This window comes from Aedes albopictus, chromosome 3 (assembly GCF_035046485.1).
Source record: "Aedes albopictus strain Foshan chromosome 3, AalbF5, whole genome shotgun sequence".
NCBI classification, from domain to species: Eukaryota; Metazoa; Arthropoda; class Insecta; order Diptera; family Culicidae; genus Aedes; species Aedes albopictus.
The window spans coordinates 239,724,202-239,738,193 of record NC_085138.1 but is presented as its reverse complement, the minus strand read 5'-3'; the positions used below and the strand labels follow the sequence as shown (position 1 = coordinate 239,738,193).

The 13,992-nt window shown below is 40.7% G+C and overlaps 1 protein-coding gene across 20 annotated transcripts in view; it reads right to left on the bottom strand.

Moving 5' to 3' along the window:
• The window catches only part of LOC109409392 (receptor-type guanylate cyclase Gyc76C), a 229,458-nt gene that overhangs the window by 32,880 nt on the left and 182,586 nt on the right, over window positions 1-13,992 (bottom strand). For 19 of the 20 annotated variants that reach the window (XM_062859714.1, XM_062859717.1, XM_062859718.1 and 16 more), the window contains exons 5-6: window positions 4,944-5,641; window positions 4,804-4,872 (exon numbers count right to left, since the gene is read on the bottom strand). In XM_062859714.1, the coding sequence (XP_062715698.1) occupies window positions 4,804-4,872; window positions 4,944-5,588 (714 nt within the window). In that variant the 5' untranslated portion in view covers window positions 5,589-5,641. The remainder of the gene's footprint in view (window positions 1-4,803; window positions 4,873-4,943; window positions 5,642-13,992) is intronic. The other variant, XM_062859722.1, reaches the window with a different exon arrangement.

Sequence of the window (13,992 nt, the reverse complement as noted above, 5' to 3'; positions counted from 1 at the left end):
AACGAAGAATGTATTGTGTTTGCAGACAAAAATCAATTTCGCTCAAATGCTTCTGATGACTAATAGTTTACTGCTTGCTATAGGGCACTGCACGCCGCTAAGGTTGCAAAGAAAAAATTTTCTAACGTTTTGGCATTACGCCATTATTCCAGGAGTTCCTTATATAGTTTCTACAGGACTTCCTCGAAGAATTCATCCAACAATTTCTTAAGGAGCTCCTCTAGCAACTTTGTAAGGAATTTCTCATTGTGTTCTTTATTGGTTTCCCCAAAAGGAGAAGGATAACATTTACACAGGAATTCCTACTGGGAATCCCAGAAAAAACTTCTGAAAACATTCCCAAAGGAATCTCAGAAGGAATCCCTGAAGGAACTTCCAGAAGAATTTCAGAAGGAACTCTTGCAACAATCTTGAAAGGAAAAAGATAAATTTCAAAAGAAATTCCGTGAGAAGTATCTGGAGCAATACTTGATGAAGCTTTCGGAGAAATCTTGAATAAGCTTCTGGAAGAATCTTGGAAGGAGATATTTGTAGATTATCAGAAGGAACTCCTGGTTTAATTTCTGAAGAAAGCACGAAACAAATAATTGAAAGAATCCCATAAAGAATTTCTGAAGGAATCCCGAAAGTAACTTTTAAGGAATTATAGAAGATTATCTGGATATAACTCCTGGTGAAATCTAAGGACGAATGGAGGAATCCTGGATGGAGTGAATGGAGGGATGCCGGAAAAAGTTACTGAAGGAGTCCCGGGAAAAAAATCCTGGATAAATCTAGAAGGGAGTCCTCGAGGAAACCCAGAAGAATCCAGAAAGGAATTCCTGAAGGAATAAAAAAAAACACCTGGATGAATCCCAGAAGCAACTCCTGGGAGGGTTTTGAAAGAATGCAGGAGGGGTTACCTGCCGAGATCTTGGAATGAATATCTGAGTGAATTTCTGAAGGAAACCAAGAAGGTACACCTGGAGGAATCCCGAAAGGAACTTCTTTAGGAAACACAGAAAGAAGTTCTGATGGAATCTCAGAAGAAATTCCGGTTAAAACCCCTATAGAGATGTCCAAAGAAACTGCTGGTGGAAAAGAGGAGAAGAATACCTTGAAAGAACTCCTGAAGGAAACCATGGATAAACTTTTAGAAAAACCTTTGAAAAAACTGCTGGAGAAATCTTAGAAGGAGCTTTTGGAGGAATCTAAGAAGGAACTCCGGAATGAATTATTGGAGGGATCTTTGAAGCAACCCCTGAAGGAATACAATAAGGAGGAATTCTCTAACGGAATCCCAAGAAAAATCCATGGAGTCCCAGAAGGAAGTGCTGGAGGAATTAAAAAAGAAGACATTCTCAAAAATGGGAATCCCAAACGAAACTTCTCGAGGAATTCCAAAATGAGCTTCTGTAAGAATTTTAGAAGCAATTCTTGCAGGGTTCTTCGAATGTCGTGGTAAATTTTATTAAAATGAAACCAATTCGATATTCTTTATAGATCTTATTAATGAGCAAACTAATATCTTCGGAAGAGCTTCTAGGCTAATATGGTATTGTGAGCATCAATTTCCGGTTCTTCGGCATCAAGCAGAACGATGGGTGGTTTATTGAGTCATAAGCTTTGGTGATAATCTCCACTGGTTGCACCTATGGTCTTGATGTTGGCGATCTGATCTTGGCAGTCAGCAATGTTTTCTTGCTATTGTTGTTTTTTCATAATATTCTTGTATGTTAAAATTGAAATCAGAGCTAAGTTCGAGTTTTTTTTACATGAAAATTTTGTTGAGGGGGGGGGGTGTTTAACAAGCTACGTCATTTATAGAGGGGGGTACCTAACTGAATTTGTGACGAAATTTTACGAGGGGGGAGGGGGGGGGGTATTAAAAATCGCTTAAAAAAGCTACGTCATTTATGGACGCCCCCACTTGTTTCAGCTCAGACATTAATTTGAAAGGTTCCAGACACATTCTACCGTGACATTACAACGTTTTAACGCCATTTTGGACAGATTTTTCTCTATAATTCGTAAATTCGACCGTAAACCCGATGAAAACTATCTGTTCAAGAGATCATACTTATTGGAAATTTCACAAGGAATCCGAATATGCAAAAATATTTGAGGGTTTACGGTCGAATTTACGAGTTATAGTGAAAAATCTGACCAAAAAGGCGTCAAAACGTTGTAACGTCACGGTAGAATGTGTCTCCAATTTGATGCACTGCTTAAGTACAACAGATCTTGGATTAACATAGCCAATCGTCCAACCTTCATAATATCTGCTAGAGGAAGATAAAGTGTTAGACAAAACGCTTTGGTCTAACACAATTGGGCAATGGGCATGTGCAAGGTGAAGAATCTATATCTGACCATCGCTAAATCTTTTTTGAACACTTCTATGTTATTTCGCAAACTTTGCGTTTCAGAAATCAATCAACTGGGATCTTTTCGCCGAATTGGTTGCGGCCAAATTTCATGGAAACTCACCATACAATGCCACTCAACGTGATTTAGATGACGCCGTTGATACTATTTACAAGGTCCTTCGTCATGGGAGCTTTTGAAGAACCTTATCCTCTGTGGTCTGTAAAGGATACAAGCGGATCCCCTTGATGGAAATCTGATCTAGCCAAACTCTGGAAACAATGGAGAATCAGTTGGAACAGACGAAGTTCGACTGGATCGGAGGCTACAAGAATGCTCTTCGGTCTGCTGAACAATCTGGCTTGAAAAACCTTTGTTTAAATGGTTTTAGTTTAAGTGAAGTCGGTTGCAATGTCAAAGGATTTTCGATTTAACGAACTTCATTTGCTAAATGGCGATTTCACTTCCTCTGATAAGGATGTTTTGGAATGCCTATTCAGCACACACTTTCCCGGGCGTATGGATATGTATGTATGTATGTATGTACAGTGTATCAAACAATTGTCCGTACAGCAAATTTTTTGTCAAAATAATTTTTCATTCAATTGTTTATAACTTTTTTATGCACACAGTTGGCTTTCTTCTCGAAGGACGAGCTGGTGCTGGTGTCCACTCTCGTGAGCTTAGGTTTCATCAGTCTTGCTCACTTGGTAGACACCGTTTTTCAGGCCGAATTTTTTGCTCTTATGTGCGGAATGCAATCAACTCTTCAGCAACACGTAATGGGAAAAGTTATATATTTTTATTCAGCTAGCCAGGCTGCTAAATATCCAGGGAGGAATCACCGCGCCCGTGGCAGGAAATCGTACTTACTTTGGACTCCGCAGAACTCTACGATCGAATAAAGTTCGCCGTAACACGAAGTTGACTATCTACAAAACGCTAATTAGACCGGTCGTTCTCTATGGGCACGAAACATGGACCCTACGTGCAGAGGACCAACGCGCCCTTGGAGTTTTCGAACGGAAGGTGTTGCGTACCATCTACGGCGGAGTGCAGATGGAAGACGGGACTTGGAGAAGGCGAATGAACCACGAGCTGCATCAGCTCCTGAGAGAACCAACTATCGTCCATAGCGCGAAAATCGGGAGGCTACGGTGGGCGGGTCACGTCATCAGGATGTAGGATAGCAACCCGACTAAAATGGTTCTCGAGAGTCATCCGACCGGTTCAAGAAGACGTGGAGCGCAGCGAGCTAGGTGGGTCGACCAAGTGGAGGACAATCTGCGGACCCTACGCAGAGTGCGGAGACTGGAGACTGGAGACAAACAGCCATGGACCGAGTGGAATGGAGGAGGCTACTATGTACAGCAGAGGCCACCCCGGCCTTAGCCTGATCGGTAAGGTAAGTAAGGCTGCTAAATATTAAAGCACTTGCTTCGACCAATTTTTTTTTTTTTTTTTGTTTTGAGAGACTTTACCCAGAGGGGGCATTCGTCTCTATTGAACGTTTATTATCGAAGAATTATATTTACATAACAACTTATTACTAAACGACTTATACGCTACTGAACATTTCAATATTTTTTAGGAACCTTATAACTTTATCTTCCGCTTGCTTGTTATTGCACAAAATTTCGCTTAGGTTCGACCAATTCTAGGTCGATGTTAGTTATCACTTGCCGTACTGAAATTGAGGAGCTGAATTCAGCAAACGCTGTTCACCTTGAATGGGTACCTGGCCAGTGGCCACTCGTTCATCGTTGGAAATGAATTGATCGATGAGTTTGCTTGCACCGGAGTATCACATGGCTCCATTGGACCTGGGCCAGCTATTCCGATATCGAAGTGTTGGAAAAAGCTTGAGGTTGATACCTGGGCTGCCACTCAACACTAACAATACTGGAATAGTTTGGATGCATTTCACCAAAACAAAATTGTATTGTACTGACCCATCTCAATGGCTGGCAAAGTGCCGTCAGGGCGCTGTTTAAACCATATTTTGCGTTGGTTCCCCTATAAATGCGAAAACTATTCGATATAGTATATTGGCACTAGTCTGCAACCTGTTAAGTGACTAGGCTATACCCGTACAAAAACGAAATCAAACAATTGTCACCTACCTACATCGTAACTAAAAGAATGTCATTACCAGCAAAACTTTGCACGTGCTTTAAATCTGCTTTGAGCAGTTGAAATATTATACACTGAGGCGATTCACTATATCGCCAGTGCATTGAGTAATTTGAATAGCAGCAAGCTTCCTATTGCCAAACTTTGAAAGCGGAAGCACTAGATCAAATTGCACAGATATAAATGGAATTCATTGAACGTATGGAAAACTCATTAATTATAAAAATGCGAAGCAAGCATCATTTCACTCCAACACCAGTAGTGGCGTTGCGGCTAGCACCATGAATGTTGATTGATTAATGATAAATACCGCGCTTCAATTACCTGCGTATCCGGGGGCTCGGTTCTGGCAAACGTGGGGATGGGTGTGCTTCGATGCAGTTCGGAACAACGCTGAAAACGAACAAAAATGAGTGCACATCAGTTGCTGTGGCCACTAAGCCCGCTCGACAGTCATCACTCACGTAGGAGATCATCGGAATGTCCCGGCTTTGCGACACGATGGCTTCAGTCTTGCAGGTCCCTTCCGGGCCGAAAATGGCAGCCACGCCGTCGCAAATCATCTCGGTGATGGCACGAGTCGCTGTCACGGTATCACCACGGGTGTCGTACCACCGCAGCGCCAGTGTCACATTCGGCAGCAGATCGGGATCATCGTTGATTTCCTCCAGGGCAATCGTCAGCGCACCGGAAATGGCCAAGCCTTGCTTGTCCTTCATGCTGCCCTTGAGTGCCGTGAGATAGCCAACCACCAGCTGGGTGCGGTTGTTTTTAAACTTTTGATACCGGGAGTTGGAGGTAGTTAGCTTGGGAACAAATGTCGCCCCCGAAGCGTAAGGATTTTGCGCTTGCGGGAGGCTAAACAGAGATTGTGACAATTGTTGCTGTGACTGTTGTTGTTGGTGCTGTTGCTGCTGCTGATGTTGCTGCTGGTGATTCGTTGTTCCCAGGGCAGCCTGGGCGGCGGCCAGCATCGGTGAAGCCGGGGGCAGCGACTGCGACAGTAATGTCGAGCCTGCTGCTGACGGTTGGAACGTTCCATCGGTGTTCGGGGCGCCGGCAAACGCCGCCGAGAGCAGTGAGAGCAATAGAACGGGCCAACGCGTCATGGCCCCTTAGAACGGGGCCGATCGGCGCGACTCCACGCGATGGTTAACACCTGCTGGAATCGGACAGGGAGAAAAAAAAGAATAGATTAATATGGAATCAATCAAGGAGAAAATAAAAGAAATACAGTAAGGACCCGATTTTGTCAGCCCCAGATTGCGACAAACCTTTTGCTCTCGTTATCTTACAGCCAAATTTCAACCAATTCATCCATGTTTAACGTCAAAGTACAGCTAAAGGGCAGAACATAGAGAGATACAAGTTGGAAAAATTACTTAGGTTTTCGAGGAGTGCAAAAAATGTGTTCCGAAAAGAGGCTGACAAAATCGGGTCACTTATGTAATTACCATGAACCAGGTAGGGGGTAGGGTGGCCCACACTTATATGAAAAACAAAAATTTTGAAAAATACTAAGTCTTAAATCCTAAATCAGTTGTTTTGGACTCCCAGAAGCTACGTTCAAAATTTGAGCAAAATCGGTTGAGCCTAAGGGGGCGCTCAAAACGCTTGAAGTTTGTTTGGGAAAACTTGGCCAAATGTATGCAAAAATTTGAAGTTTTCAAATTTTGCCGCTAGGTGGCGCTGTAAGCGTTCAATAATCAAACCCTTTGGTATTATTGAAGGTGACTATATGCCAGAGAACTTTGTCGAAGACCGCGAAGTGATCTGACGTCTGTGAAAAAAGTTATACCCTAGGCAAAGTGAGGCAAAGTATTGAGATTTCATTATTGATATTATTCCTTTACATGTATTGGAAAAATAACAATAAAGTTTATCCTCACTTTTCCTAGGTTATAACTTCTGTGAAGCGTTGGATCACTTTGCGGTCTTCGACAAAGTTGTTTGGCATATAGTCACCTACAATAATACCAAATGGTTTGATTATTGAACGCTTACAGCGCCACCTAGCGGCAAAATTCGAAAACTTAAAATTTCTGCATACATTTAACCAAGTTTTCCCATACAAACTTCAAGCGTTTTGAGCGCCCCCTTAGGCTCAACCGATTTTGCTCAAATTTTGAACGTAGCTTCTGGGAGTCCAAAACAACTGATTGAGGAGGTAAGACTTGGCATTTTTCTAAATTTTTGTTTTTCATATAAGTGTGGACCACCTTAAGGTTGGGGTAGAGGATTTTGTTTCCCAGACTGAAAAAAAAAACCCGGGATTTAGGATTAATATTTTTCAAATTCCGGGATTTCAAAAAAAAATAGCAAACCGCATTGTTGCTATTGAAAATGGTGCGGATCGGTTGAGGCGTTCCGGAGTTATGGCAATTTTAGTGATCCAGACCATCACCGATCAGAATATGCAAAATGGCGGTCCAAAATCCAGATGGCGGCCCAAAATCCAAGATGGCGGCCCAAAATCCAAGATGACAGCTCACAATTCAAAATGGCTGCTGTTTTAAAAAATTTTAGGATTAAAAATTGAGCAAAATGGGTATATTTGGCATCGAAAAGATGTCCAAAAAGGGAGACTAGAATATACAAAATGACGGCCCCAAATTCAAGATGGCGGTTATTTTAGCATAGCTTCCCAACCTTCGTTTCGCGACCCCCCTACCGCTTGCAGGCACTCTTCGATTGTTTTACGAAAAGCGCTCTGACGACAGACTGGGGGGTCGCGAGAGCCAAGGTTGGGAACCGTGGTTTCAAGGAGTTTTAGGCTCATGAGCCATATGGGTATATTGGTATAGTCCAGAGTCCAGAAATGGCGACCAGAATATTTGAGATGACAGTCCAAAACCAAAGATGGCAGCCTACAATTCAAGATGGCAGCTATTCTATGGAATTTTGGGCTAAAAAACCATGCAATGTATGGGTATATTTGGTAGGCAGAAAATGTTCAGAGTCAAAAAATGGCGCAGTACACTCTGTGAAATATTTGACAGCTTCCGGTAAAAAAGTATCGATTCACTGATTGTTCGGTAAAATAACTTACAGAACTTCTGTAAAGTTTGTTATTTTACCGTAAAAATGTAAAACTTCATGAGTACCGATTTATTTCGGAGAGTAAATTACCGAACGAGGCAAACGAATCTAAGTGTGTACACACTTAGGAAAAATGACGGATTACGGTAAAATTTTACCGTAATCTCAACAGCTGAACGTACGGTAAAAAGTACGGTGATTTTTCAAATCACCGAACATACTGTGAATCTCAGAAAAATACATCTGTCAAAATCACCGGAATGTTCGGTACTTTTCACAAATTTACCGTAAAAATCGCAGAACGTTCGGCATGTTTGTTTACGAATGAACTGTCAATATCACTGAACGTACGGTAAATTTTACAAATGATCCGTAAATATTACCAATCGTACGGTAGTTTTTTCACAAATTCAAGGTGATTTTATGGGAGCACAAAAAACCTCTATTTTCGTAAGAAGGTCGATCATGTGAGTGAACACACGACCTTCTGTTCAGGAAGCACCCTTGCTACCACTGTACAGGAGAGTCTTGCTTGAAGATGATGCGCAAAATCTAATAGAACTGAGGCTCAAAGCTGCCGGTGAAGCTGCCAAACGAATTTTACAGTAGTACGGTAAAATAGTCCCATCACCGATCTGTTCGGAAAAATATTCACAGATCTCCTGTAAATTTGTCGGATTTCACCGGTTCTTCGGTGATGTCTTAGATTTTACCGATTTTCTCCTGTAATTTCATCGATTTCACCGTAATACTGTAGTTTGCTTGTTTACAGACCAGTTTTGGTGATTTTTTCACCGAATACTGTAAGTGTGTAGGAGTACTCATTAAAATAAAGTGGTGTTGTAAACCTCAGGCGTTTTCAATCTGGAGTCATGGGCCATACAAATTTCTCAAAAATCTAAAGCGCGATAAGAAAGGGAAAAAAGTTTTCAGATTCTGGTTCTAAACATGCATTTTCTAGAATATAGCGGTATAGCAAATATCAGTGGTTACAAAGCTAAAGTTACAAGCCATGCTGCTTTTGCAATTACCGAAAGCCCTAGGCGAAGGAGTGAATGTTTTCAGTATTATGAGTCTCGGGGCCCAAGAAACAAAAAAGTAGCAAGATTCCCTTCAGCTGAAGTTTGCTCAAGCGCAGTTTTTTCAACGCTTATACCAACTACTATACTATTAAGTCTATGCTTATACAGCTACAATACATATGATAATATTTCAAAGCTCAGTGGTTCCTAAGCTTATTCCACAAGAACCTAAAAGTGAGGACAAAATTCGTGGCCGAGCGGTTAGCGGCGTCAGTCGTTTAGGTGTCTCGTAAGCCTCGAAGTGTGGCTTCGATTCCCGCTCCAGTCGGGGAAAACTTTTCGTCTGACGAATAATTCTCCACTGGGCCACTGGATGTTATATGTGTTGTCCATTGTCAAATGTTAGTATTGTTCAGTCTGTAGAGGCCGCAAGGTCGAAGACGGCGTAATTGTCTTTTTAAATGGAAATGTTTTTCAAATTCTGCGTCATAAGGAGCACTTACTACAGTACACTACACGCGTATACTGCCCATAACTGCATATTTGTAACTTTTGCATATTTTGCTGGTATTGAGTTAATATTGGGGATCATCATCAAATTACAAGTGCTTTCGACCACATGAATAAAAAAATCAAGTTTGTTCTAGAAATTATGAAAAAAATACCAAGTCATTTTGTCTCATTGACCAATGTGACCGCATAACAGTCACACTAGGAAAATAGACTGGCTTTGAAACGTGACATCAATCATACTGAGGTCCGATTTATTTTTTGACAATTCCCCCAGCATACAGGAAGTGCTGTAGAAAATTTTATTGCTATACGACTGATGACAAATTTATGGGAATTTTTTAGAATTTCGATTTATTCTTATACTATCTAAAGTTGCAACTTTGGGTTCCATTTTCTCCAATGCCTACTTTTGTCGAATGTTACTGTTATGCAGTTATGGGCAGTATAGTTGTATGGCAAATTTTGGCACTTGCCAGTTTATGGCAAAATGCCACGCAATTCTCCAACGAACCGATAGTGATGAAGAAGTGCAAGTATTTTCAGATTGAGCATCTTAACTTACATACGTTCAGTCATGAACATCCATGGTGGTGCAGGTGTCGAAATCATTTGAGGGCACTATTGAAAATAAATTGATTTGTGAACTCTATGCTTTTCAATCCAGTGTGAGGGGTCATTATTATATTGCAATTAGTATTACTTATTACTTAAGACGTAAAATGTATAAAACATTTGCACTTATTTCCAGTACACACTTAAAACAGAATGCCGAGATCGGTTTTGCGAATCTCGGTTAAAGTTCATTTGCAAAAAATCTCAGCTAAACGTTTGACGTTCAATGTTTGATGCTAGCGGTATCCATGGGTGCTGCTATGAATAAACTCGATTTTTTGCTGATATATCAGGTAAATTGCGACTGCCGAGTGCTCGGCTGAATTGAAATCAGCCGAGCTCAACTGAGTGTGTACTTCTGGTTTTTCAGAAATTTACGTAGCCCGTGACTACAAATTGAGAACCACTGAGCATTGATACACAATTACATAAGTACTCCCTAGGCGTAAAATCCGAAAAAAAAAAAAAACAATTTCGTGTCCTCGCAGTTACTGATCTTGAGAAGTTCACGTGGCCCGTGACCATAAACAGTTATCTACTGATATTTGCAACACATCTAGATTGAAGATACTCCTCCTTGGCAATTCTTCCAAGCATTTTCGGTTTTTGAGAAATTGTTGTGGCCCGTGAGTTCAGATTGGGAACCATTAAGTTTTGCAACATAACTTTATTGAAATCAGTGCTTCGTGAGGCGCAGAATCAGAAATACTTCTTTATTTCATCCTCAATTTTATGGTCGTCAAGAATTTCGCGTGACCCGTGGCTTTGCGATTGAAAACCGCTGATATTTGGTATGTTGGTATGATCCCGTGGCCCGTGACCTGATATTGGGAACCATTGAGTCATATTTTTAGTAGGTACTCCCGAAGGCGTAGAATCCGAAACACATTTCATATCGCCGTCACACTTAGTGTTATTGATGAATTCGCGTGGCGCGTGACCATAGATTGGAAACCACTGATTTTTCAACATATCTATCTAGGATCAGTATCTCATCCTTGAGATGATCAATCCGAAAAACATTTGTTCTTCTTTCAAGCACCTTCGGTTCCTTTCGGTAGAGCATTAGTGCCATCAGTAATCTCACGCTCTCAAATTTATCCTATTCGAAAACAAGCGATTACGACACCGATTGATTCCGTTCTTTTTATTTTCATGGGTGCTAACTCCTAACAAAAAATACAAAAATAAGAAACAAATAAACAGCCCTTCAATCCTTTATTTTTCGTAGGATGAAAATGGGACCCACATGCTTAATAAGGGAACCAATACATATCTCCGTCGATTTGCGTCCGATTTCAAAACCCTAGATCTCATTCAAATAATAATAAATCGAAGAAACATTTAACATGATTAAACTGGAACTTTTACAAAAACTTTTCAATAAAAATGAATATAAACTTTAGGCAGTGTTGCTGGAAGTTCGGTCGATCAAATTTTAAGATGAGAGCGGTAATATAACCTATGTATTTTCTATTAGCTTTCAACTGTTTTTTCCGAACCTGAATAAAAAAACTAGAAAAAAGGTAATTAGGTAAATTAACTTTTGATGTCATCAACCAAAAGTTTGAGGTCACCCCTCAAAATGATGTATCAGCCAAAAGTTTGGGGACAGTTTTGTAACACATGGAAAGGTGATGTTATGATATCTTCGTCATCTATAGTTCAATTTTAATTCTTCTTGACTCATTTCAAAGATAATTAATAAAATTAACAATTGATTATTTAATTTAGCGTATTCAACGATTTTTATATACAAAAATGTTATGTGTATACAAACATTTGTGTAAAAGTTTCCTTTAAATCATGTTCAAAGTTTCTTTGACTTTTTATCTTTTGAATGAGATCTAGGGTTTTGAAATCAGACGCAAATTTGCGGAGATATGCGTCTACAAAAATGATCTTGAGGCGGTGACCCAAAACTTTTTATCGGGAGTGTACATGGTTTGCATTATTTTATTTCTGTCGGGATTGTATTTTCATTAACAAAAGAATAGATGCAGAATAAGATCTTTGTGCTTTCCAAAAAATGTCAATCCCTACGACAATCTACAAAATAGTCGTTCAATGCAGCGAACAATGTAGAGTCTATTACATTCTCTCCGGCAACGTCAACAGTGCACCTGCGTGATTTTCGCATGAATTCTGAAGCGCATAGCAAACAGAAGTAGAAAAAAAAAACTTCATTCGTAACTAGCTGCTGTAGGGCTTTTGTCGATGAGAGATGTCTGTCCGTCGCCGTCCTAGCGAAGGAATATTGCTTTTAACCCATCATCATTCCATGTACTAGATAGAAAAGTTTTGCTGAATACGTTCGCCCCCGACGACGACTCTAAGAGACTTGTTTTGTGAAATATACCTTCATCCGTTGCCCTCGACTGACTGCACTGCTTCTGGCATTAAATGAACTTTCTTATGAGTTTTGTGTCGGAATGTCGGCAACTTCGGATAGAGAGGATTTTTTTTTTGCTTGACAACATTTGATTTTTTTTCTTTATGGAAAGGTTGGAGTAGCTTATGAGGTCATGTGGTCAATGTGTTTTCTTTTTCTAAAGCAATGCCGATAAATGAGGGATATCTTCAAATGGAAAATTCTGCGTATTAACATCTATCGTTATAGTTCGGCAATCACCACAAAGAGGCTTGTGGTGAACCATACCGAAGAAAAAAATTAAAATTTTGCTTGTTATATTAACTGGAACGTTCCATATTTCAATTTGAAGTTCTTCATAACCTATTCCAGGATGAGTTCCGAAAATTCATTGAAATATTTGCTACTGGACAAGAGCTCGCTTCTCAGTATTGTACTTCTTCAGTTACGTATTTGGATTTTAAACTTACTCTTATCCATCGTAAGAAAAAAGATCGAACCCAAACATGACTAGCTCATTTTTTATATTGTAGCTACGCCTTGAGCTACGAGAGGTTCTACTAGCAATAAGTATAGACACAAAACAGCATGAATCCGAAATGGGCAAAGTAGTGGAATTTCATCGCCCACTAATGGAGCCGGCTGTGCGAGCGAATGATTTGTTTATTCGGATAGTTTCGAGAAAAGCAGCAGTGGTCGAACGATGATGACTGACAAGCTGGCAAATGGCAATAATTATTCAAATCTATACATCTACATTTAGTCGGTAGGTAGCACATGAGATGATTTAAGCTAATGGAGCTGTTTGGATTGGCCGTATCCAACGGAGCTGTGAAAATAAACAGAATATCACGGGATGGAAATGTTGTGACAAATTGGCAATATATTTTGAAAGCAGATTGGTTGACAATTTATTCCATCAGGTTGATTGATTGAATTAAGATAATGATTAGTGAAAAATTCGTGTCAGTGTCAACACGCAGACTAAATGATTGTTTTTGTTAGGAATATCTAAGTTTTAATAGGCTGAGGCCGATTGAGGAGTCCTTCGTCGGCGAATACCAAGCGAGTTTACGTGAGGACCGATCAACGACGGATCAGAAGTTCACCCTGCGGCGAATTCTCGATAAATTTCGGGAGTACAACTTGCAGACCCATCATCTGTTTATTGATTTGAAGGCGGCGTACGATTCAGTGAAGAGAAATGAGCATATGACAGATTATGATCGAACATGGTTTTCCGGCGAAGCTGATTAGATTGATTCGTGCGACGCTTGACGGTTCGAAATCAAGTGTACGGATTGCGGATGAAATTTCGTCTTCGTAATAAACGGGCTGAAGCAGGACGATGCTCTTTTGAACTTACTGTTCAACATAGCGTTGGAAGGAGCGATAAGGAAAGCTGGTGTTGCAAAGGAGCGGAACCATTGTCACGAGGTCATATATGCTCCTGGGCTTCGCGAATGATATCGACATCATCGGGATCGACTGTTGGGCCGTGGAAGAGGCGTTCATAACTTTTAAAAGGGAGACTGCGAGGATTGGACTAACGATTAACACCGCAAAGACCAAGTACATGACTGCTGGTGGTCAACGTCGGTCCGGCCGTGGTAGTGGTGACGAAGTGGTGCTAGGTGGTGAAAAGTTTGAAGTTGTGGACGAATTCGTTTATCTTGGTACTCTAGTAACGTGCGATAATGATTTTACCCGCGAGGTGAAAAGACGGATTACAGCTGCGAATCGGGCCTTTTTCGGTCTGCGAAACCAGCTGAAGTCCCGTAGGCTGCAAACGAAGACAAAGCACGCGTTGTACAAGACTCTGATTCTTCCAGTCGCTTTTTATGGCCATGAATCGTGGACGTTGAGAGAAGCTGATCGGAGAGCCTTTGGAGTCTTCGAACGTAAAGTGCTGCGAACAATACTCGGCGGTAAACTGAAAGACGACATCTAGTGGAC